The 26116-nt window shown below is 39.0% G+C and overlaps 1 protein-coding gene across 2 annotated transcripts in view; it reads right to left on the reverse strand.

Moving 5' to 3' along the window:
• Positions 1–2632: 2632 nt before the first annotated feature.
• Positions 2633–26116, reverse strand: part of GPAM (glycerol-3-phosphate acyltransferase, mitochondrial) — a 33918-nt gene continuing 10434 nt past the window's right edge. For both annotated transcript variants that reach the window (XM_003825587.3, XM_008950917.4), the window contains exons 8-22: positions 25735–25831; positions 24947–25083; positions 21627–21726; positions 21092–21304; positions 19179–19292; positions 17304–17389; positions 16481–16596; positions 14447–14517; positions 13384–13648; positions 12691–12833; positions 11099–11176; positions 10032–10172; positions 8636–8825; positions 7398–7456; positions 2633–6434 (exon numbers count right to left, since the gene is read on the reverse strand). In XM_003825587.3, coding sequence (XP_003825635.1) covers positions 6318–6434; positions 7398–7456; positions 8636–8825; positions 10032–10172; positions 11099–11176; positions 12691–12833; positions 13384–13648; positions 14447–14517; positions 16481–16596; positions 17304–17389; positions 19179–19292; positions 21092–21304; positions 21627–21726; positions 24947–25083; positions 25735–25831 — 1927 coding nt within the window. In that variant the 3' untranslated portion in view covers positions 2633–6317. The remainder of the gene's footprint in view (positions 6435–7397; positions 7457–8635; positions 8826–10031; positions 10173–11098; positions 11177–12690; positions 12834–13383; positions 13649–14446; positions 14518–16480; positions 16597–17303; positions 17390–19178; positions 19293–21091; positions 21305–21626; positions 21727–24946; positions 25084–25734; positions 25832–26116) is intronic.

Genomic DNA, 26116 nt, shown 5'->3' on the forward strand with positions numbered 1-26116 from the left:
GCTCAAACTTCATGTGTATCACAATAACCTGAGGACTTGTTAAAATATGTATTGTTAGTCTCTGGGTTGGGGCTCAAAGTAGTTGCATTTCCAACAAATTGCCCAGGTGATACTGAAATTGCCCCGGTGATACTGAAATTGCCCAGGTGATACTGAAATTGTCCAGGTGATACTGAAATTACCCTGGTGATACTGAAATTGCCCTGGTGATACTGAAATTGCCCAGGTGATACTGAAATTGCCCAGGTGATACTGATGCTGCTTGTCTGATAACCACACTTGATAATCACTGGTCTAGACAGAGCCACCGTATTCCATGGCTCCTTAAAATCCTCACTGTGGGCCGCATGCTGTTCTACTTTTCCCTTGCTAGGCGAAGGGAGTCAGCACTCCCTTCACCACCACGCACACCTAGAATCATGAAATAGAAGTGGGATGTTTGCCCACCATTTCAACAATGGAGAAATAATAAAGCAAGTAAATTGGGCCTCAAACCCTCCAAAAGTAGGAGAAGAGATGGGCTTTGTAGGATTCTCTTTTCGAGAGAGATTACTTGGGGACAATTGGACTATTTCTGAGCTCTCCGCAACAAGTGCTAAGATTGGTTCAAGAAGCAGAAGTTAGATGTTTTATAGTGCACAAACATTTCCTTACAAGTAAACTCAAAGACTCTTAAAATTCTCAGGTGATAAAAACCTGAATATATATTTTTAAGGTAGCTTCGTTCTCAATTCCAGCAGGATTCCTTGTCACTAGCAGCTGCAGAGCCCATGGATACAGCAACCATATAGTCTATTATGCACACCTAGACTCTTCTAAGAGTCAAAGAGGGCATTGTTAATAATTACAAAGAAAAAGGAGGGTATGGGCATAGGATTAGCCCACCAGTAAGGAGTGAGGAACAAGGTGAAATGCACACTCAGGCATGCTACCTCTGCTCTTGCTTTAGGGAGTCACCTCACTTCTACTAAGTTCTGTATGATGTATCTTGGCTATGTAGGTTGGGAACTTTCAGCAGGTGGTTGAGTGTGTGTCCACTTGCGTTCTTTCCTTTCTGATTGTCCACCAACCTGCAAGACAAAAGAGGCAAGATGTGTTCCCAGAGGGCTGGAAATTGCGTTTGTCCACTCATTTACTCTAATCACCTGTCACAGGTAGCCCACTGCCAGCAGCAAATGCTAGCTTGTTTTGATACAGTTTCTTTGACATGGGCACAGGAGTGAATCAGATGTCAAAAGCTGACCCAGACGTGCTCATTGCCTAGTTAAACATCACCAGTCTTCATCAGATACTTGCCTCAAGCTCTAGTCCTGCCTAAGTCAGATGACCAAGGTTAGCTTTCTCTCCCCTGGGGATTGCCTACTAGCTCCTCCTGGAAGGGGCACCTTGAAACTGGTCCTTTCATGCTTCTTTTTCCTAGGCCAAAAGATACAAACTGGCAGTTGACAAGATAGAAATGGCCTGGAAAGGCAATTTACTTGATCCATATATGTTGTTGGACCATTGTGTAAAAATTAGATGCTTTCACATAAAAATACAAATTCCAGATTATATTGAAAAAAAATTTTTTTTTCAAATCAGAGGATCAGGCAACACCACCAGGACTATCTGGTAAGGGATGGGAGGCAAGGAAGAGTTGGAGAAGCACGGAGTCATGACGGGAGACAGGAGACAATAGGGCCATGGAAACTGAAGGGGCAAGAGAAGCCAGGTAGGGGTGTCAACACCACAAGTGCCCTTGTACATGTCAAGGAGGTATGTTGGAATTTTACTAGCTAGGTGTGTAGAAGACAGCAAGGGCTTAAAAAGGAAAATGACAGGACTAAAATTAGAGAGTAGACTAAACAACGAGATGAGACTTCAAAATTAACATCCACTTACCTAGTGGCTGTGAAAGTTAGAATTTAGCTACAATAAAAGGAAGGTAACCTTTGGCAGCAGCAAGAGAGTTGCTAATGTAAAGAATGAATGTGCCAGAATAAGGGCACAGTCACAGCAACATCACAGAGAAAATCAGAAGCGTTCAAGTAGAAAGTTTAGGGAGAGAGGCTGGCTGGAGAATGGATGGGATGGTCTTGGGCGTCAATCAGTTTCACAGCCATATCATGCATCCAAAGGACACGGACATCATCAGCAGGCACATGTTTACCACCGTTCCCAGAAGGAACACTCTGGAGATCAGGCTGTATTTGAGAACTTTCAAAGAATCCACAAAATCTGTGCTCTGATAAAAGAAATAATTTTCTTGTCAAAAAAGTAAACTAATATTGTTTGAGCAACTGTGATAAACTAGTGGAGAAAACACTTTTTATAAACCTAAATATGTAAAAATATAACAAAAAGCACCAAGCTTAAAGAAATCTTTACAAAAACCCACAGAATCTCTCTAGAATATGAATATTTACTAAATAAAAGGAGAGCAATAGCTAAGAAACAGACCTACATCTCCAAATGCTTGATCAAATTTGGAAAGCTGTGGGTCAATAATAAAAGCATGAACTGTAGGTTCATACATTTATGTAAGATATCGTTAAGCATTTTAATAAGTTGCTATATAAAGTCAGAAAACAATAATTGTTCATATAATGAATTATGTAGGAAACTTTTAAATACAAATCAAACACATCAAGAGTATGTTCAATTTTTGGTTTATTAAAACAAAACTACATTTTCTGTGTTTCTTGCAATACATTAACAAACATAAAAATCAATCAGCATTTCCAACTATGTTTTGCTCACAAAACCGCAGTTATTTCACAGTACCTTATAGTAATTCTTTTCACGAGTCTTAACATTTCTTTGTACAACAGGCAAATAGTTTAATACCTTCCATCAAGACATTTCAGAGCTCTAGACGTTTAGAAATAAGGTCAAGAATCTCTTTCAAATGCAATCATTAGTTTGTATTAAACTAAAATGCCAGACGGCAAGTCTCAGGTTTCTAAAATAGTTTTAAAAAACAGGTTTACAGCCCATAGTAAGTCTTAGAAACCTCAACGATAGGTCCTGTCATGTCTAAACACTACAACTATCTGTGGATAAAAATCTGCATTCAAACGTACAATACTTTCTTCTAGATCTGAATTAAAACCTTATTTACCCCAATTCATCCATGTATTCTGATACGTTCAGTGAAAAAGCCAGGATCATTGGGGCTGTTCTCTCTATCAAAGGAAAGAGCTCCGATCACCTACATTATAATTTTCTGTGCTTATTTTCTGCAGGGGAGGAAATACACATCTATTCAACGCCACACTGGATGTTACAAAATGCATGCATATTCTGCCCCAGTGCTATCTGTTCATTACCGTTTTGTCTCCTTAAAGAACTATCTAACATAGTGTTTCCCAAAATGTTCTCCACAGGACATTAGTGAGAGGTTCATAAGTATCCCAAAGGAGAAAAAGGTCCTGGTGTCAAAATAGTTTGGGCAATGCTGGGTTAGACAGTTTTTCACTACCGGATACCAAGCCCTTACTGCGCTAAAGTGCATTGTAAGTTTCCAGGTGCAAACTTGGTTTCCCAGCAACACCATTTCTATAAAACACTGATGAACATCTCACAGAGCACTCATATTACATGGAGTGCTATGGGAAATGCTTTTCCCCGTCCAGGTTACTGGCAAGTCCACAATTTGGGCTTACATTCATTGTAATCCCAGAAATATTTTCTCCATTTACCCTCATGACTTTGTGAAATTTAACAGATGTCAGAAGGAAAACTCGAAGCCGTCTCACTTAACAGTTCTACACATTTCCCACTAGTTTTTGCCTTTGTTTTTCATGCATTTTCAGAGTGCACAACTTCCCTCCTCTCTTCTGAATCACTTAGGACATTCTCATTTTCAAAAACAGACTGCAGTTTCATATTGCTTAATATTGTTTTTTTTTTTAACTTGACCACAGTCTTCCCCTGAAGAAGGGCATGCATTTCATGTTATAGAAATGCGATAGAGTAAACTGTAATAAATTATTTACAAGCACCTAGTTTGTTTAACCTTATGTGGAAGCCATCACTGTTGGAAAACAATGAGAATGTATCTTTTAGCAAAACGGTGCTATCTGGAAGCTTTATTGTGAAGATGCTTTCGTTTTTTTGTTTTTTGTTTTCAGTCATGAGGCACTGAAGAATGAGTTGTGCTGAAATTAACTCAAAGGTCAGCTTGTCTGGATGAGCATAACTTTGGTTGAGATTTTTCTCCCTTAAAAAAGATTTTCAAAGCACCAGTTAATTACAAAAAGCATGCATATTTATCCTCACAGTGAGTTAAGTGGTGAGAGAGCTAGCAAATCATACATTGCATTCCCCAAAGCATCTGAACGTACTTCTAGAAAACAAACCAACCAAAAGGGAAAATAATGCAAGAGAAGCCGTATTTTCTGTGCTTAGGTTGGCAAAGCAGCAGCTCTTTGCAGCAGTGACAGGCAGGGCAGAGTGTCGACTGGAAAGCGAGTCCCAATCTTGAATAATGGTGAGCTTGAGTAATCCTTAATTTACAATTTAAAGGATGAAAAAAAGAGACTAGTGAAATGTTTGCTTCCCCAGATAAGGAACACTCAAGACTCCCTGGGTATCCTCCAAATGTAGCCAAGAAAAGTGTTCTTCTACCCTAGTCAGTAAAATGGAATGCTAAAACATGATATCTCATTCAACATCAGAGCTACTACAACTGACAATGACTTCATGGTATACATCAATTCCTATAAAGAAAAAATATATTTTAAATGCAGAACTTGAGAGGGATCACAACAGCATAGCATTATTGCTACGAGTTTCAAACATGGTATTTCATACAATGTGAAATATCAATCAGCATCCCTCCCTCTCCCAAAACACACATTACTCATGAGATACTATCAGTGTTTAAAATCCAAGCTTATGGAAGTACAAACTTAATTCTCAGTACTTTTATACTAAATTCAAAGAATCTATGTAACATTCATCTGGAAAAATTCTTAATTCCATAATATCTTGGAGATAAGCAACAGTAAACTGTTAGAAAACGTTTTAACATTACATGATATTTAAAAAATCACCATAATTACCATAATAAACCAAAAATTATGCTCCCTGCTCACAAAAGGCACCTACCAATTATGAACAGACCATTTTTCATAATTATTTACCACTATGTGGCATAAGGGTTTAGGCATATAACCCATAAAAATTTGTTAAAAGTCATGGTTTTTCCTCAAAGCTAAAAATCCATAAATGCCTCTAACCATTACCAGTCAGTAAGGCCACCACATGCATATACTGGACAGGTTGTGCACGGCACAACTCGAGTGGGTACCAGTCACCTGGACTGGGGTGCAGTACACAATCTGTGTGCAGTACAGAAAGCCCTCATCAGCTGTGGCCAGAGAACTGTATTCTAACAGTCTGTCAGCTCAAGCTAATCAAGTTAGGAAAGCTGCTATTTGGTTGGAGGATTTCCAAGAAACAGCTGTACCTGTGAGAGGCAGGTATTACCTGAGGGGTGGACGAGGTACAGACATAAAACAGGAAGGGTTCTAAATATATTTGCTGGTCATTTAAAACTCAATGGCACTTGTTTATATGAGCAAAAGCCTTCAACACCAGTTTTCTGGCCAAGTTTCCCTAGAATTTTGCCAGCCAAATTAACTTCCTGATGTTAACTATTTGATTACAATATCTCAGTTCCCGACCTAAACTAATATTGTCTGTTTTCACATAGCTCTTAAAAACATTTTCTAAATCTGACAGCAAAGGACAGCACAGTGATACCTGGGTGTGATATATATCAGTCCACTCAATTTATAAAGCACTTTGGGATAAAAGGTGCTCCCATTAAAAATGTAGCTACTATTGACAGATAAAACTGAAAAAGAGTGAATGGATGACTCAATTATTTTTAAAGGAAGCATTAACCACTAACCAGATAATATACCAACAAATTACCCAGCAGCACTAAGTATACCATGTAAGATTCAGTTCCAGAACACAGCTACATTTCTGTGTCCATCACAGTAATTAGTCCTTAAAAGTTGTACTTAAAATGTCAATCTTTAATAAACTCAAAAATAATTTATTGAGATTTCATCTTGTAGTCTACGGATTATGAGTTGCAAATAGAGGCTGAGGTCCCCCCAAGTGTTATCTGCAGGCTGCTGTGTTGATGCAGAGCTGGGAAGATCACAGATCCATGGAGGGAGAAGGCACTTGTCTTCCAGGAGATCACTTCGGGACAGGGCAGGCCTGACCCTGCGACGGCACCTTCAACTCTTGAGCCAGAAGCTGGTACCTACAAGGAACTCATCTCATGACCTTCATTTGCCAGCGGTGCCACACGTTACCTACAGCACCACAAAACTCAGAATATATTCTAGAAGTTTTTGTCGGTTGCATTGAGGTAGAAAAGTGCTGCTCAGTTCTAAAACAGACACTCTCTTTTGTTTGGTCTCCTTGAAAACCTAAAGAAAAAGTTTAGATTAAATTAAAGGCAAAAAATAAAAAATAAAAAAAAATTTCCATTACCAACCTGACCTGTGGTGTCCTAGACCTCAGAAGGCAGTAAAGGCACAAAAAACCATATCCTGGCTTTAAGTAAATGTATGCATGGGTGTGTGTGAGCATGAGGTGGGAGTTTCCAATGCAAACAAGGTTTTCTTTTTCTTTTTTTTTTTTTTTGTTTTGATGGAGTTCAACCAACATTAACTATATTCTAAAATTTCAACCAACATAACTATACTCTAAAATGACTTAGAATAAAGTCACAAACAGTCCCTTACAAAAGGCCGCTAGTATCTCTATAGAACTTACATTCCCCATGAATCATGAAGGTAAAGGACACCTGAGGATAATTCTAGAAATTCTTGTAAAAATACAAGAAAGTAACTAAAAATCATATGGAATAATTAAGAGCCAAGATTGTGGTCCTAATCCCAAAATCAAAAATCTGAAGTACTCCAAAATCTGAAAGATTTTGAACGTCAATATGATGCTCAAAAGACATGCTCATCAGAGCATTTTGGGTTTTGGATTAGAGATGCTCAACCTGTAAGTCTAATGCACGTATTCCAAAATCCCAAAAAAATCTGAAATCCAAAACATTTCTGGTCCCAACATTTTGGATAAGGGATATTCAACCTGTAGCACCTTGAAACATATTGATACCAGTTATATATAGCAGCTTGGGAATAAATATGAAACCAGTAAAATTCCAGAACATTCAAATAAATCTACACTGATGGGCTTCACCTTCAACATAGCCCAACCCATCCTACATGCCCCGTTCCCAAAAATGCCTTTATCATTAAGCCAGCAGAAACTGCTTCTCTCGGGGTCCACCCCACCACAAAGGTAGCTCAAACAGACTAGATCTAAAGAGAACAGAAGTTAAGATAGCTTTTATACCATAAATGGTGGACACCTACCCCAATATCCTTAAACATTTTCACAGCATTCTTCACAAGACAATATGTGGCACTCTCAGCTGAAGAGAGAGAATAAAACCCTGTCAAATGGTTAGGCTCAACAAATCATGACAATCCCAGCAGCCACAGTAAGAAAGTATGGGGAGCTAGGAAGAGAATGAGGGCAAGTCAGCAGACAAGGGTGGGGCCCCACTTCCACCACTGGCAACCTGTGAGTTCTCAGATGACTTGCTGTTAAACCTACTTTGCTTACACCTACTTTGTCCTATATTGAGGTAAACAAGAAAGGGAGGGGGAAAGAAAAGAGGGTGTAGAGAGAGAAATAGGGAGAACAGAGGGAAGTAGAAATACCTAAAACATCCATTTTCCAGGACTGTTGTGACAATCAAATGAGACAGTGTATAAATACTCTTTAAGCTACCCAGTGGTACACAGATGACTGTACATCAGTGGAACCAGAGAAAGCACAGGCCTCGAGGTTAGGAAACAAGAATTCTGATCCCGAGATTACCCATTAATTAGCAGTGTGACCTGGGGTATTTTCCTCAACTATAAAATGAGGTGATTAGATTAGATTCCTTTTGGCTCTAAAAAGTGATTCAAGTAGTTTCAGCTCCAAACTACTACTGTATAAAATAGTACTCCCACCCCAATCACACCTCCTAAAACAAAGAAGACGGAGCGCTGGCCAAGATGTGCAGCAAGTGAAACACACACTGTTGTGGGAGTACAAGTAGGTATAACCCCTTGGAAACTGTTTGGTGGTATCTACCAAAGCCGAATATACCCAGAGCCTACAACCAGGCAATTCTGTTCCCACATACATGCTGTATATAGGGGCACAGATATTCACCAAAAGACATATTCAAATATGCTCATAGCAACACTGTTCAAAGCAGCTGTGAACTGAAAACAACCCAAATATCCATCAACAGCAGAATGAATAAAATGTGGTAAATATTTACACAATGGAACACTACACAACAAGAACAAAGGAACAACTATATGCAACATGTATGAATCTCAAAAATAACGTTACGTGAAAAAAGCCAGATGTAAGAGTGTATAACTGTATCATTCAACTTACATAACATGCCAAAGAAGATAATAGTAATACTCTATGGTGTTAGAGGTCAGGATAAGTTTGCATTTTTCCAATTTTCTACAATTAGCAAATTTCTGAAATCCAAAAAAAAAAAAAAAAAGATTTTAAAAGAATAAATAGTGACTTAACATACCATATACTGCAACATTTCTTTCTGTTCTGGTTATTAGGTATTTGTGCAACTTTTGCAGATACTCAGGTTCTGGAACAGGACCACTGAAGTTGTGAACAAAGATGGCAGCAGAGCTGTAGGCCTCCAGCAAAGGCCCAAGGAGTCTCTGTAAGAAGGTGATAAACTGCTGGTGCTCCTTGGATTGGCTCACCTGAGTGTGCAAAAGCAGGAGATGAAGTCATGAGGAAGGGACAAGAGACACAAGGCAAGCGGACAGAGGACTTTCTCTGGAGAGCCAGTAATGTGAGAAGATGGCCACTCACATCAGCACTACATGAAAGCGGCCCCCTGCCCCTCATGCAGAGAATCTCTGCTGGAAACAACTGCTGGCTTTCAAACACATTCTTTATTGTAATCATTCACTTTTTTATGGTATTTGAGGCTTGTGTTCATTGAACAGCCACCTAGAAGAAATTTTCATAAATGAATGCCCTACTTGTGATACGCTGTCATCACTAAAAATAGCCGCTCCTAAGACCAGGCCCTCCACGGTTTGAAGCCTGGGCTCAACAGTCACTCAAGTCTGCAGAAAGACCAATGGGAGACCACCAAGATTATCTCACTCCTTCTGCAGCACCTATTCCCTGCCTCCCCTAAATGGCCTTTGCCCACAGTCCAGCACTGTGGGGAATGATGGCCACCGTGACAGCGGTGCTTTATGGCCGAGAGGCTCTCACTGTACCTACCCAAAACACACTGGTTCGGTCAAGCCCCTCTGGAGTGTGAAAGCAAGATCACTGCCCCATCTTGAAACTAAACTGATACCACCCAAGTGAAAAAGAAGACAATTTCTAAATGTCAAAAAAGAGTAATCCTCTTAGAGTATTCAGAAAAGACGGGTCATTATTACTAAGTTCTAAAATTATAAATTAGACAAAATTGATTTTTCTAAATCAGGGACTTTTTTTTTAATCTCAATTTTCTCCTATAATGGTATTTGTTTTAATTGACAGCAAAGAGCTTAATATATGAAATTTTGGGAGGGACAGCAAGAGTGACTCAAAAAGAGCAACCAGGTCAGTGGCAGCTCAATAGCAAAACTGCTGCCTCATGAGGGGTGCAGGTGTAGGTAAACAGGTATGCACCTGTGTATTTCATAAAAGGATGGTGAAAGTCTCACCTATGACATTCATCTTCCTGACTTTTCAGACTCTCCTTTCCTTTTCTACTTAAACTGAACAACTTAAGGTATTAATTCAACTCAAACAGTTTGAGTGTCTTTACCACACAGAAGGTACCAGAGCTAGTTGGGGGATTCTTTAGATAAGAAGACATCACCAGGACTCCAGCTGATCTCACTGCAGCATAAACCTCAACATATCCCTGTAATATCCACCAGAATTCTTCACCCAAGTACCTTCAGGTAGCAATCTCGCTGTTCCTCCCCAAAGTCACTGTCTTCATCTTCTTCATCACTTCTCCAAGACAAAGGTTCAGGAAGCTTCTTGTCCCACTGCTGCTCAGCAAGACTAGGACTGATATCTTCCTGGTCATCGTGCTAGGCCAAGGAGATGATGGATAGTAAATAAATATGCACTGGCACACAAACAACTGCCCAGTGGAGCCAGGACAAGGCAGTCCTCTTCTCTGACCCTTCCTGGCTCTTCTCTGTTTAGCCACTCATAATGTCAGTCCACTTCCCTTCCAAACTCAAACTCAGTCAGGAGACAGCAGGAGACAAAAGAAAGGGCAGGTGGGAGGGGAGAGCTACCAGAAAGAAAGATCAAATAAAAGTACCCCCACATGTTCTAAATTGATATGTACTTTTCCAGGCCATCTCCTCTACACTAAATCTACCAAAATTAAAATAGAATCTCAAAAATGAAAACTGCAGATGTGCAAGCTGCAAGCATACTGATAGGTGTAACGTCTCAACTTAGCATACAAACTTCTGGATGTCACGGAATCAAGTCAGGATATGTTTTAGACAACACAACTTACAAATAGGAACCAAAATATTAAATAATCCCAAAGGACACTTATTCTCCCCATTCTTATTTTTCGCTTCTCTACATCTGAATATGACTATATACCAAATGTAATTATTGGTTTGTTTACTTATTTACGAGACTGAGTCTCACTCTGTCACTCAGGCTGGAGTGCACTGACACCATCTCGGCTCACTGAAACCTCCACCTCTCCGATTCTTGTGCCTCAGCCTCCCAAGTAGCTGGGATTACAGGTGTGTGCCACCATGCCCAGCTAATTTTTGTATTTTTAGGAAAGACAGGGTTGTGCCATGTTGGCCAGGCTGGTCTCGTACTCCTGACCTCAGGTGATCCACCCGCCTTCACCTCCCAAAGTGCTGGGATTACAGGCACATGCCACCATGCCTGGCCAATTATTGGTTTAAGTAAGTTATAGAAAAGGTAAGGGAATGAAGAGTAAGTATAAAGACAAATAAAGGAAAGCTCTACCTCTTACCTCTGCCACTGTAAGAATGCCATACTGGATAAACTTTCCTACTGTTTCATGGCAGACTTGGTAAAATGTCTGGCAAGGCTGAAAAGAAAATTCATTTAAATATAAATGCCACCATTTTATACTTCTTTTTTTAAATGCAGAAAACATAGTACAAGGTAGCTGCCAAAGCCTTCCATTCTGTTACCTCCATCACCCCACTGAGCAAGTCCTGTGATTCCCAATGCCCACTGTCTTGATACACACATGGTCATGGACAAAGCCCAAGAAAAGACCTCTGTCGCTTAAAGTTGGCAGAGCACCCAACACTGCACCACCTGCACGGGGTACTCCTGAGCTCAATTCTCTCCCCACACCCACAGTGTGGAAAGCCCTCTGAAGACTGCTTATCAGCCCCCCACCATCTATTTCTTTTACTTTATAAGACAATTTCTCTGCAATAGTTATCTTATAATAAATATTGTACACAAAAGTGGTGATTGAGGAAGGGCAACATTGGAATAAGTAAATAAATACCAGAGAAAGGACAAGGTCAATCTTGGAAGTCTTATCTGCCCTCATCCCTTCCATCCCACCACCCAAGGTTCATGCAAAACAGATTCCCCAACAGGACCACGAGCACACCTCACACAAAGCATGGCATGGAGGGGGCGGTACTCCTAACACATGCACTCATCTCATCAACATCTCAAGACACATTCATACAAAAGAAAATATCGGAATTCAAATAAAATATGAATTCTACATGTTGATGACTTTGAGAAGAAGGAAATCTACTACTTAATACATATGTCTCATGATAAATGCCTAAAAGTGTTTGGGTATATAATATAAATGCTCATTAGTACTGCTGGGCTTGGTTTTCCTCATTTGTAAATTGAGAGGTGTTGAGCAGATGACTTTCTTTTTTTTTTTTTTTTTTTGAGATGGAGTCTCGCTCTGTCACTCAGGATGGAGAACAGTGGCGCAATCTCAGCTCACTGCATCCTCCGCCTCCCAGGTTCAAGTGATCCTCCTGCCTCAGCCTCCAAAGTAGCTGGGACTACAGGCATGTGCTACTACACCTGGTTAATTTTTTTTTGTATTTTTAGTAGAGACGGGGTTTCTCCATGTTAGCCAGGATGGTCTCGATCTCCTGACCTCGTGATCTGCCCGCCTCAGCCTCCCAAAGTGCTGAGATTACAGGCGTGAGCCACCGCACCTGGCCGAGCAGATGATTTTTAAGGCTGCTTCTGACTCTTACCATCTGTGGTTCCATCATCTACAGGTGGGTGTGTTAATTATTTACAAACCACTGACCCAGTGCCTCACACACAATACATGCTCACTAGCTTTGGATGTGACTGCCTGAGAACATTGAGCAATCTGTCCTATCATGGCTCATAGCTGCAGGATAGATTCAGTGCAGCAGTGACCCAGAGAGCAAACCAAGATAGTAAATGACATATTGGTTTGGTGGTCACTGAAATCCAGGAGTGGAATATAAAGTATCAACAATGGGTCAAACATTATCTAACAGAAAAACACGGGGGGTTATGTTTTCATGAAAACGCTCAAGAAAAGAGACCAGGCAACACTGAAGAGTCTTCACTCACCAGTGAGATGGTGCCTTCATTGGAGAGAAGGTAGCACAGGCTGGCCGCCTTCCGCACCAGCTGCTCCTGGCTGATCAGGTTAGGCGGGGTGCTGGTGGGCCCCCCCAGTCCCCTCTTATTCAGAACTGCATAAAGGCTGCAAGCTAAGAAAAGAAAAGCAACAATGAAGTTGCCAGCTCAAAGTCTCCAAGAAAAACTTCAACTGGCTTGAATAACCTTAAGAGATTATTAATACATCAAAACTAATGGCCTGTATTTGGAGAAATTTAAGTAAATCCCACAAGATTAAATTCTTATGACTCCATATGATCCCAACTGCATCAAAAACCTTCTCCAAAGACATAAGCCCCCTCTTCTCTCCTTCCTCTCTTTTCTCTTAATCACAAATGAGGCCCTCCACTCACTTTGCTGCTCTGTGTATGTCTCATCTCAGTTAGATTTTCAGCTCCCGGATAGCAAGACACTCTACCTCTCCTGAAAAATAAGGGTAATGCTATACAAACGGTAATTCAGTAACTACTCATTGTAAACAGTGATATAACAGGAGATTACATTTTCGTTTGAAAACTAAAATTATAGCCACATTCCCTCAAGCAAGGGGCTATCACCCAAATTAAAGCAGATACCACTGTGTGTTTTAGGCCTTTTTATTTTCCATGAAAATTACTGAAAATATTTCAAGGTCTGACATACCTATGATGGCCTCCATGATAAAGACATGAAGTACCCCATTGCTGTAGAAGTTGAGTTCGAAGACTGATGGGACAGTTGTGCTGGGGGTGATAAAAAACTCATCGTTCCTGCTAGTGTGGGTGATTGTGACACAATTTCCCAGCAGCTGTATGGCATGCATTACTACATCTTCTGAATTTCCTGAGAACCCCAGGTCAAAATCACGAGCCAGGACTTCCTCTTTCATCACAAAGAAGTCTTCGACCAATGTGGAGAGATCAATTCCCTAAAGAAAGACGGAAACGGTATCATGATGGTGGAAAATCTACTTTCCAAAAAGCTGAGAGGCCAACACTCCAAGACTTTCTTCTTGCCTTGGCTTTCCTGCAGCTCACTGCTAGCCCATAGAGAAGTAGGGCCAGAACACCAATGCAGAGCGAGTCAGAAAACTACTTAAAAAGCTGGTCCTCCAGGAATGTCAAGGTATTACACATGCTAGTGAACACTCTAGCCATGACACATGATATGCACACATAAGATCACAAGGGGGAGAAAAAAAGCCATCTGCAAGTAAGGAGTGCTTATTTTTTAGCAAAATTTCCTTCATTTTAAATATTTATCTGGCAAATATTTATTTGGTGCCTATATATATTGGTACTGTTCGGTGTTGAGAACATGACTGAACAAGACTGGTGTGGTCTCTTCCATCATAAAGCTTAGACAAATGTATTTTGGGAGGATAAAGGGTGGGTTCTAAAATGCCAGTCAATTCATTTGGAAAGCATTTGCTTTCAGAATATATACCACATGTTAATGAGATAGACCTTATTTACAGTAACAGTATTAATCAAGCAATAGCTTAGTACTATATATATTAAGCAGTCTGTTTTGTTTTGTTTTTAAACGTAGATTCTTCCTCCACCAAGTTGATAAGCTCCTTTGGGCAGGGTCCTCAGCTTATTTTACTGTTTACCTCATAGTACTAGCCATGAGTGGGCCAAATCTGCCCCTGAGTATGTATCTGAGCAGCTGACAAAACATTCTCCTGCTTCCTACTTAACTGCAGGTGACATTGCAGACATACCTGCCTGTGTCTGTAGAGGAGCAGGCAAGCCACAATGTGTGTGGACATAATGGCACAGGACTTGCTAGCAGCTGGAAGGCAAACACAAAGCTTTTTTTAGTTGCACTTTTTACAAACATAGCTGAACTTTTTTGAAATACCTAAATTTTAAACAGGAGTATTTAAAACTGTGAAAGTCTTCTATCACATTTCCCATAAGTGTGATTTACCAAAAGGAAGTTATAATACTACAGTGTTCTGGTATAATGGAACCTCATTAGAGATCACTATTCATCATACAACAGGCTAAGTAAGACAGGTCCACCTTCAATCCAGGCCAGTGGAATTTAGTTACTGAATGACGAAGAGACACTTTTATTGAAATATGAAGACCCAAAGTACAAGGCTGCTTTAGTTCTGCAGGATCTCCCATTTCCATATTCCTTGACTTGCTCCCACCTACAGTCTATTGTAACTACAACTCTACTTCACTCTTCTTGCTGGTATTCACCATATTAAAACAAAGGTGTAGTAGAAGGATAACAGCTGACTTGAAGTCAGAAAAATCTGGGCTCAAATCCTAATTTACTCACTAACTAACTTCATGACTTGGGGCAAATTACTTAAATTCCTGGCCTCACCTTCCTCACTGATAAAATGAAAATACTACCTAGCTCATTAGACCACATGAGAATAAAATGACTGGCCCAGCACAGGAGCCACAGTAATGGGTGCTCAGTATATTTGTATTTCCTCTCTCAACCTGACCCAGAGGTAAGAAGGAAGGGCACAGACACACATTTGAGAATGACTACAGTGCACACCCCTACACTGAATTTGCATAAAATTATAATTATATAAATCAAATCTGAGAACACCCATGGAATAATCTGAAATCACGATAACATTTGTGAGTTTTCTAAGATAACAATAAATTTAAGAATACTTCATTCACCACTGGTAATTGAAGTCGTCTCCAGTGTTTAAAAAAAGTACTCAGTACTATATGTATAGCTATTAAAAATATTTATAAAGAATTTTTAAATATGAATATTCTGTTATAAATGGAAAGCTGCACAATACAAAACTGTAAAAAATATTTTTAGAGACTACACAGCAACACCACTGGTTATTTGGGTAATGGGTTTTTGCTATCTATTTCATCTTTATTTTCAAACTTTTTAACAATAAGGTATTATTTTTTGTATCCAGATTTTAAGCAGGATAGAGACATAATCAAATGTGCTTGAGAAAGAATCCTCTGACCCAAAGTCAAGCAGGAATAGGGGCCTCCAGAATGGGAGGAGCAAGGTGAGGGAGGAAGGCCTCCCCAGTAGCATTGGCAGGGGGCGCTGAGAGTATCATCAGGGTCCTGGCCCAGAGAGCAGCAAGAAAGAAATCACAACTAGGCTGAGCACCAAAGAACCACTGTGCTGCCGTGGGATTTTAAAGCAGCCTCCACAACAGTACACAATTGTACAGCTTGGAACTTAAAGAAGACTGGTCCTGCAGTGAACTCACACTCCTCTCCTCTCTAGGTTCACTTTAATTATTTGTGTATAACCATCCCACTGACAAGAACATAAACTCATTGAGTTCAGAACCATTAATTATTCATTTTGTATTCTCCACGGCTAAGGCAAAGCTTTATACAAGGCCACTCATATTTGCTGCATTACAAAAACTCATGGGGTCAAAGGAGAAATGGACATGCAACTATAAATCTAGACGTTGTACCACAAATTAGTTCAAGTAGTTCAAATAAAACACATTAATGAGCAACAGAGGCAACAAATCACTTTAATAATAACTATCTTTAAAAAGTACAACAACTACCACATGAACACCTACTAATTACCAGACACTGTATAAGATGTTTAACTCCGATTATCTCAAATCCTCACGGTATCACCTTCTTTCTAATAACTTACCTATCACCACCTGTGAATTAATAGAAGTGGAAACTAACCTCAGCAGATTCCAAAACCTGTATAGTTTGCACCACACCATGATGAATCTAAATTGTAGAATTAAAGAGTCTGGTATTCTACTTACTGAATAGAATATGCTCAGCCAGATTTGCAATCAACCTCCTTCGTAGGGATTCATCTGTTGCATTTCTGGACTCATTAATGGACGTGTCTCTACCTTCATCAGCAGCATCACTGGGTCTAAAAAGTGTTTCAAAAATCAACACACAACTGCACTCTTTTACAAGGCAAACCATGTGGAACTGATCTTTAAATGAATTAGATACTTTAAATTACTATATATTTTAAATTTAAACCACAAACAGATTATTTCTATGGGTTATTTTCCTCCATAATATACTATATTATGGCCTGGCCAAAACATGTTAGTTATGACTAAATAGTCTGTTGATACATCACTTCCAAAACCACTGGCAGAAAGAATACATAATGCAAGATGCCTTATTTTAAAACATTTCTGAAAATTCAACACTTCCACATATTAAAGGAAAGGCTTCATATTCAATTTCTGTAAGTTAAAATTCAATTTGAATTCAATTTGAATTCTGAAAAATTCAAACAGCAAAATTCTTTCATATGGTTCACTTACATACAATATGCATAACCTACCACCAAAAAAACTCAGTTCAAGCATTCAAAAAGCATAAATCAAATAAGAACTCCTATATGAGTCACAAAATCAAAAAGATTTTATAAGCAAATAATTAAAAACTTCCAAACTAATATGAAAACATGTCATCTCAATATCCCTTATTGGACTAAGAGAAAAGTTACTTAAGAAGTGAAAATAAGAATGTGCGCATTTTTAATAAGGTTAATCTATGCAATACAAGAAATAACAGATGTTTGGTAGCTTGATTAGCATTAAAAAATTCTACAAATTTTACCTTGAAGGAAGTATAGCTGGTAACAACGCTTGCTCCAGAGAAAGTGGAGCAGACACCGGTTTCTGACTTTGGCTTTCTAAATATTCCTGGAGAAAAAAGCACAACATGATCATTTACCCTCACTTTCGCACCAACATATAAAATGTAATTTCATCTTCCAAAGGTTAAAAGGGAGTTGTTTATTAAATAAGCCATGCTATAGAGCATGGGAAATACTTTCTATATCCTAAACTGTCTTCAGAAGTCCAGAATGATTCACAGAATGCTAAGCATGAAACTGAACTTGAACACTGAAGACACAAAGAATAGGATGCTTAAACAAAATCATTTTAAAATTAAAAGAAATTTTTAACTTTTCTCACACATCATCATAAAACTGACATTCTTAATATCATTAATAGTGATGATAGACATAATCATACTTAAAAAAATCTGGCAACCCAAGGGTCACATTATTTTCAAAAGAACCTTAATCTAAAAGCAAATCATAACAAGACAGAGGAGCTATGTGACCATTTAAAAAACAAAGAGAAAGAAAGTGGCAAGCAATGATAAGGTTCTAAAAGATCAAAGCATTTAAGGTTAGCAAGCATCTACCACAGCAGCTGGAATCTCTTAAAGTTAAGCCAGGAAGTAGAATAAAAGGAGAGGCGGGACCTTCTGCTCCTTATCCCTGGGCTCCCTACTTCTGTACCCATTTTTCTCCTTCTCCTTTACAATTTGAATACCTTAAGAATTTAAACCAGCAAGGGCCTCAGGGACCTGCCAGTCCCAGACTTTCAATGAGGATGGCACTATCCTTTGGGATTTGTGGGTACTGGATTCTACACAATAGGACATAGAGAGCATTATCCTGTCAAATTTACCCAGCTTTGGCTGCCCGAAGTGGCTCACACCTGTAATCCCAGCACTTTGGGAGGCAGATGAGGAGGCGGGCAGATCACCTGAGGTCAGAAGTTTGAGGCCAGCCTGGCCAACATGGTGAAACCCCGTCTCTACTAAAAATACAAAAATTAGCCAGGTGTGGTAGCGGGCACCTGTAATCCCAGCTACTTAGGAGGCTGACGCAGGAGAATTGCTTGAACCTAGCGGGCAGAGGTTGCAGTGAGCTGAGATTTCGCCACTGCACTCCAGCCTGGGCTACAAGAGCATGAAACTCCGTCTCAAAAAAACAAAGTTACCCAGCTTTTAGGGGAGGTGTTTGGAAAAATTTCCCCTAAAGGCAATTTTGAAACATAAGATATAAATACGTATTATAAAGGCACATGCAAGATTCACATGAATTTTTATTTTTTTACAATTATTTATTCATTTATTCATTCATCCATCTCAAAATTTTTTTGACTTTTGGGGTTAATTGATATATAATACTTGTACATATTTTGGGGTACATGTGATATTTTGATATCTATATACAATGTGTAATGATAAAATCAGGGTAATTGGGATAACCATCACCTCAAACACTTAGCTTTTTGCGGGGGGTTGGGAATATTACAATTCTTCTCTTTTAGTTATTTTGAAATATACAATAAATTACTGCTAACTATAATTTCCCTACTGTACTATCGAATACTAAAACTTATTCCTTCTACCTGTTTTTTGTTCCCCTTAGATGGTCATGAATTAAAAAAAAATAATAATAGCAATAAATGTTGAGCCTGATATCTCCCAAAAACAGATACTCACTCTCCTTTGTCAATAGGCAAATTTTGTGGAAAAATTTAGGCAACACCAACTTTGTCATAGTCTTCATTTTACAGGAGAGCAAACTGCAGCCCCAAGTCACACAGAGAGGTGCTGTTAGAGTCAGCACTGGAGCCTCCTGACTCCAGGTAGATGCTACAACATGGTTTCATTTCAACAGACACTCACCTTTAAGGAAAATGGCTGTGCAAAATCCACTCGGACACAACCATAGTTTTTTCGTAACATTCTAATAACACCTCTTGCTACACTCCACAGGCTCTCATTCTTCTTAGGTTTGCCCTAAATTCCAATAGTGAGAATAACATGGTGAGAAATAAAGCCAACACATAAACAAACATTCTATTATCCACAGAATAACTTGTTTTATGGAAACTGTAAGTTCATCTTGAAGAAGAACAATGAATGAAGAAGGAAAGGAGGTAGTCATTAACTGCGGCCTGTCAGAAAACGTTTAGTATTCAAAGATGTAATCATGTCATTGGGAGATGGAATTCAGTCAATGAAAAACAAAACATTTAATACTATTTCATTTAGTATCATGTTCACACAATTCACAAAAATACAATTGCAAACTAATGAAGGAAAAAATGACATAGCCTGGAAAACTGTTCTGTGGTTCTTAAACAAGAATAAAACATCAAGGAGGCCATTTATCTGAGGTCTGATGATCACCAGAGTCTAAATGTCTAATACTAGGCAAGTAATTGCAAATCCAGCCTTACAGTGGCCTTTGAGCTGAGTACTCATTCAGTAAATACCTAGTATCTATTACACATAAGGCACAATGACAGGACATATAACGGACACAGACTCAGATATGAACTCGTGAGACACAGTCAGGATGAGTAGGGTATACATCAAGGACAGATTCATAGAACACAAGGAGAAGAGTGTCATACAGATCATATCACTTAATTTGTAAGCCTATCACTTAATTTCTAAAGCCTCTGATTGTCAGACGTCCTTGAATTTCTGACATGTCTGGAGCCGTAAGCTTGAAATAAGTACCTCAGCCAAAATTTCCACAATAAATACGAACAAAACTAAATTCCTCTTGAACTCTAACTGCTGACTGGAGTGGTAAGCTGGTAAAACCATTCTGATAAAGTGGTTGGCAGTACCTACTAAAGCTGAAAATACATACTTTTTAAGACCCATAAGTTCTTCTCCTAGGCACATACCCAACAAAATGAATATATATGGTCATCAAGAAAAAATAGCCAAGAAGGATTACAGCCAAACATTTTGTTAACAGTAGAATAAAGTATGGTATACTCATACACTGGAATACTACACAGCTATGAGAAGGAATAGACTACATGCAACAATGTGGATGAATCTCACAAACACCTGCTTAAGCAAAGGAAACCAGATGCGTACAGACCACATGTTATCCAATTTACGTAAGTGCAAAAATATGCAAAACTAACCCAGTCTGTAAGAAATGAAATTAATCATTACCCTTGAGGGGATGATGATAGGAGAAGCACAAGGAGGGTTTCAAAGGTCCTGGTAATATTGTTCCTTGATCTGGGTGCTAGTTGCATAGATGTATTCACTTTGTGATAATTCAAGCTACATGCTTATGATTTATATACTCTTTTGTAACTATTATACTTCAATAAAAAGGTATACTGAAAAAGTCATTGCTACTTCTCAAATTAATCTGTAGGTGTTTTTGCCAACATGACCCCACAAGTTCTTCAAGCCCAATTTAAAATATGCACATATTCATTAAGCCCTGGGGAGAACAAACCGCAGATAACCTTCCACAGCAGAGATGGCAACACGGTGGCAAGTCTTCTCCCACTTCCCAATCCCATGACCAAGGTCGGCACTGATAAATCTAACCAGGTCACTTCTGCCAAGCTCAAGAAAACACCACATAAGCACTACCAATCAAGTTAAAGATAGGGCATGAAAGCTACTCACCATGCCCATCCAATCACATTTCATACAGTGCTTTAAACATAGGGAGTACCAAAAAAAATTCTTAATTCTAAAAGCAAATGTAAATTCTAAAAGTTAAATCTAAAAGACTTGATAAGCAAAGACAACTTTTGTGTAGGTACCCTTACCAGTTGTTCACCATTGTAGTGACCTTCGATAATGCGATCATAGGAGATTCCAACAGGTATTATCAAGATGTCTGGGATGACATTGGTAGACAGAGTATCTACCACAACTGACAAAAGTCCTGCCCGAGCACAGGAGGTTTTTCCACTCCTAGAACGTGTGCCTTCCAGGAAGATCTCCAAGAATTGCTGCTGTCGAAGTAATTCAACTATATGCTGGGATATAAGAAGAAGGTAAAACATACATTCAAGACCACTCAACTTAGAATGAGCTCAGAAAAATTAAATCTTTAAAAGCAAAACAGGAAAAACGATAACTTCACTACTGACAAAGTATCTTATTCACACTAATAAAACAGCTCCTCCAATGCTATATTTTGGTAATAACAACAACAACAACAAATTACCAAACTCAAGCAATAATCACTCCAGTTACTCAAAGAGCAGTTTTTAAAAATCTCAACTCAAAAGAGTCATTTTTCCTTCCACTGTGATAACCAACACAATGTCCCTAAGGATAATTAGAGATCACACATACCCCATGGAGCAAAGCTCTATAGAGAACATCTTTCCGTCCATCTGGTGTTTCATCGAGCCTTCGTCGTATGAAGAAGCCCCCAAGCTTATGGATCAAGGTACTATAAATTCAGAATACATGAATTATTTACAAAGAAAAATGTAAAAAGAATACTCACATTCCAAGTTAATTGAAAACATTTGCCAAGTGGATACAAGCCATATGTGCCGTTTGAGCAGCTGACAGTAAAAATGCAGGCATTTTTTTCATTTTCCATATTATCGACATGTTTCAGTCATTTACATTGTTCATCAATCTTTGGGATAACACTGTGTATAATGAGCCTCTATTACATCTGTTCCAAGCCAAAAGGAGTTTGCATGACATATTACCCGTAAAAATGATAGTATAGATTTTAAGAGGATTACAGAACACTTCTAAATTTTAAAATCCTGCCCAGGGTCTCAAGACACTGACCCTTAGACATTCTGAAATTTGCCCATGGTATGTTTACTACAAAATGAATATGATGTTTATTACGAAAGCTCCTTGGGGGAAATTTTCTCAAATAATTATTGTTTACAGAGGATCCTTGTGAGACAAAAATAATTTTATCCAGCTGAAACCAAGCATAACCATCTTTCCAAAACATGAAACAAAAATGTGCTTCATTTGCACATACACAGGCATAAAACGATTCTTTTCCTAACCCTATGTCTCTTTCTACAACACTAATTTTGATATGAAGTTGAAACTGTCTAAGTCAATCTTTCCAAACTCACAGCCTCCTATTCTTTTCAAGTAGAGTGATACTAATATAAACATTAATATATATTTTTGGTATCCTCTACAGCAGTGGTCCCAAACCCTGGGGCCACGGACCAATACCGGTCCCTGGCCTGTTAGGAACCGGGCCACACAGCAGGAGATGAGTGGCAGGCAAGCAAGCAAAGCTTCATCTATATTTACAGCCATTCCCCATCACTTGCATTACCCTCTGAGCTCCGCCTCCTGTCAGATCAGCAGCAGCATTAGATTCTCATAGGATAGGAGCGCAAATCCTATTGTGAACTGCACATCTGCCCATGAGGGATCTAGGTTGTGCATTCCTTATGAGAATCTAATGCCTGATGATCTGTCACTGTCTCCTATCACCCCCAGTTGGGACCGTCTAGTGATTCTACATTATGATGAGTTGTATAATTATTTCTTTATATATTACAAAGTAATAATAATAGAAATAAAGTGTACAATAAATGTAACATGCTTGAATCATCCCAAAACCATCCTCCCCACCCCCATGGTCTGTGGAAATTGTCTTCCATGAAACTGGTCCCTGATGCCAAAAAGGTTGGGGACCACTGCTCTACAGTAAATAGAAGGAGGCCACAGTAAGGTGTTGCCAAAGCTTAGTATCACTCTTTAAGAGTAAAACTCTGCAGAATAAAATGAATGAGATGAGCCACCCACAAAAATAACACCTGAGAAGTAGTTTGTGAATGGGTAGACTGTCATGTAACAAAAGAAAGCGGCACAAAAACAGGCTGGGCTAACTACAGCCTGCTGTGTCTGAAGGACAGGTGAGCTACACAATCACTGGCATAGAGTCCATGAAAGGGAAGTTGGATTACGAAAAATTATCAGTGTTTATTAAGCAGTTCCAAGAAATCCTAATTGAGAACCAAATGTGAAGGAAATGGGTACAGGAAATATTCTAATTACAAGAGAAGCAAGGCTTCTCTAGAGCCCCAGTGGAATAGTCCTCTTCCCTCTAAGTCTGTGCCCACCAGAAACTTCCTGATGACTTTCTATTCAGTTTCCCGGTTCCTTGTTCCTGGAGAGAGGTCCCCTGGAGAGCAAACACAGATATTCTAATTCCTGGAAAAGCACATCTACCCTGTAGGATCATATCACACGCTATTACGGCTAGCTGTCTGTCTACATTATCCATTAGGCTATGTGAAGGCAAGGACTATATATTTTGTTCTCTCTTGTCTAAAGCACAGCTGGATAAATATCACTCACTGCATGAATCCATGGCTTCTCTTCAGTTGGGTCACAGGAGTCTGGTTAGCTACAGAACTCTGAAAGCCTATAGAACTCTGAACCAAGGGATTAAGAAGGAGCTCCTTAGACTGTGATACTGAGGACATAGCACACAAAGGTGACGAAGGCCATCTTGTGAAGCTCCACCTGCACAACCTGCCAGCCCACTTTCCTTCCAGTCTCTTTCTAAATTCATGCTCCTTTTATCCACTCTCTACCCACAGAGCTGACCTTAGAGATGCTTTGTCCTTTCAGGTTTGAAACTTTTAATTTCCCAAACCAGCTCAACCAGTTCCTCACCAATTCCTTGTTGGTGATCAGACCTACCACCTACCCAGTTTCCTAGGTGGTAAACACCTGGGAATCTTGCTCCTTCCTCTCCCCCTCTATTGAGCCCCAATAGGGACTAGCACTGGGTCTTTAAATTCAAGCTACTAAGTACTTTTTAAATCTATGCCCTCCTGTCCAAAAACAATACAATTTAAACCTCCATTATCTTCTGCCTGAACTATCCTAATGGAAGCAGAATTGATTTCATTCTTTCTAATCCAGAATGACCTTTCAAAATACAAACCTGAACATGTCATTTCTCAAGTACAGGAGAGACTCTAATCTCTTGGCTTAGAAATTGTTTTGATCCAGCTTTCACTACCTACACAGCTACCACCTCCAGTCTCTGATCCTTCCTAATGCATCCCATATTCCCACCTTACCCAATTGTCCATCACTTCCCAACCATACCATGCTCCTGTATCTCTCCGCATTTGCACATACTATTTCCCCTGAATGGAACGCATTGAGGAAAACCTCTAAAAAACCTTTCAAAAGGTGAAAACCTCTAAAACATACCTTTCACATGATATTGTACTTTTTAAGTGGTTCTAGCTCTACTAAATTATGAGGTCAAAGTAACAGGTATGGTTGTCTTTATATCACTAACCCTTCTCCCACTTCACTGCCCTCCACCAAACAACTCCCTACTGCTGAGCCTGGTATGGTAATTTGCTATCTTGCCTTTCTAATTGCCTTTTATCTATTTGATAAATAATGCCCATAAAGTTTAGGTAGTCACAGTTCACCAAGTATCCCATATAAAATGTATAAATAATGATGATAGTCTTAATGCATTTTTGCACTCTCCAAATTTTACACAATAACTATGTATCACTTTTATAATAAAAGAAAAAAGGCTAATGTCATCTTTACAATAACATATCGAAAGCTATAATTTAAAAAATTAAAATTCAAAACATAATCTTTTTAATTCCTTAAATTCCAAAATAAGCTCATCTTACCTGAAGATTGGGATGTTGAGATTATTGCCTGAAGCAATGTATGGTGCTTTGATGTTATGGCAGAAGAGAATGAAAGTGAGCAGCAGATAGTCAATATGGGATCTATGAACTGGTAGAAACAGAAGCGGCAAATTCGTCTAGCAAAGGGAAAAATGCCAAATTTAAAACTCAAATGTAAAATTCAATCACACTTTGCAACTGCATATTTGGCTAGAGTCACTCAAACACTGGCTAATCAGTGACTCACTCTTTAAAAACATTTTCCAATAATAGGAACTTCCTTCAATGTAATACTTTCTGAGCTAAAAAGAAAAAGAGCAACTATAACAACAGAAATAAGTTGAGGGAAGAAGAGCAATCAAGAGTTCCAGTTGACCTATACCCTTTCTGAGAAGCAGCTCCACTGATATAAAAAGAGCACAGGTTTTGGAGTCAGGCTTGGTTTGATTTGAAATCCAGGGCAAGTCACTTATTATCTGCCACTTGAGACAACCTATTTATCTATCTGTGTCTCTATTGCTTCATCTACAAAATAGGGATTGTTCTACCAGATTTTCAGGGTTGTTGCAAGGTAACTTACAAAAGGAATCCTGCATATTGCTAGTAAGTACTCCTGTATCTCATTTCTCCTCCCCAAATACACAGCTATTGAAGTTATCATAAATGAGGGAAATCTTCCAAATGGGTTGAAATACATCACAGTACACAAGAAAACATTTCCACAAGAACTCTAAAATCACTCTACAATTGAGGGGAAAATGGGGTAATAGATTCACAGAAATTCTTGCCTCAGTTGCAGCTTTAACCATCTCAAGTTGACCTTTGTGAATTTGAATGTTCCAAAAGAAGCTGTTGAACAGTTTTAGCAGCACCCACCCAGTCAGTCTGAAACAAAGTACAAACAAATAAATGAACACACATTATTTTTACATACAAGCACATACAGTTGACTTCTGTCTACTTAAATTTATGGACCTACAACCTCAAAGTACTTGTAAATGACTTAGTGTGTGTGCACATGCATGCATGTCTGAATTGCTGAACTAGAGCTAATTTTATATATATATATACTACTTACAGAAGTATCCATTTATTATAGACTACAGTCATAGTTCACTCTAATAACATTTTATACTGCAGAAGCAAATGACCAAGGCGAATGAATATTTA

This window comes from Pan paniscus, chromosome 8 (genome assembly GCF_029289425.2).
Source record: "Pan paniscus chromosome 8, NHGRI_mPanPan1-v2.0_pri, whole genome shotgun sequence".
Classification (NCBI taxonomy): domain Eukaryota; kingdom Metazoa; phylum Chordata; class Mammalia; order Primates; family Hominidae; genus Pan; species Pan paniscus.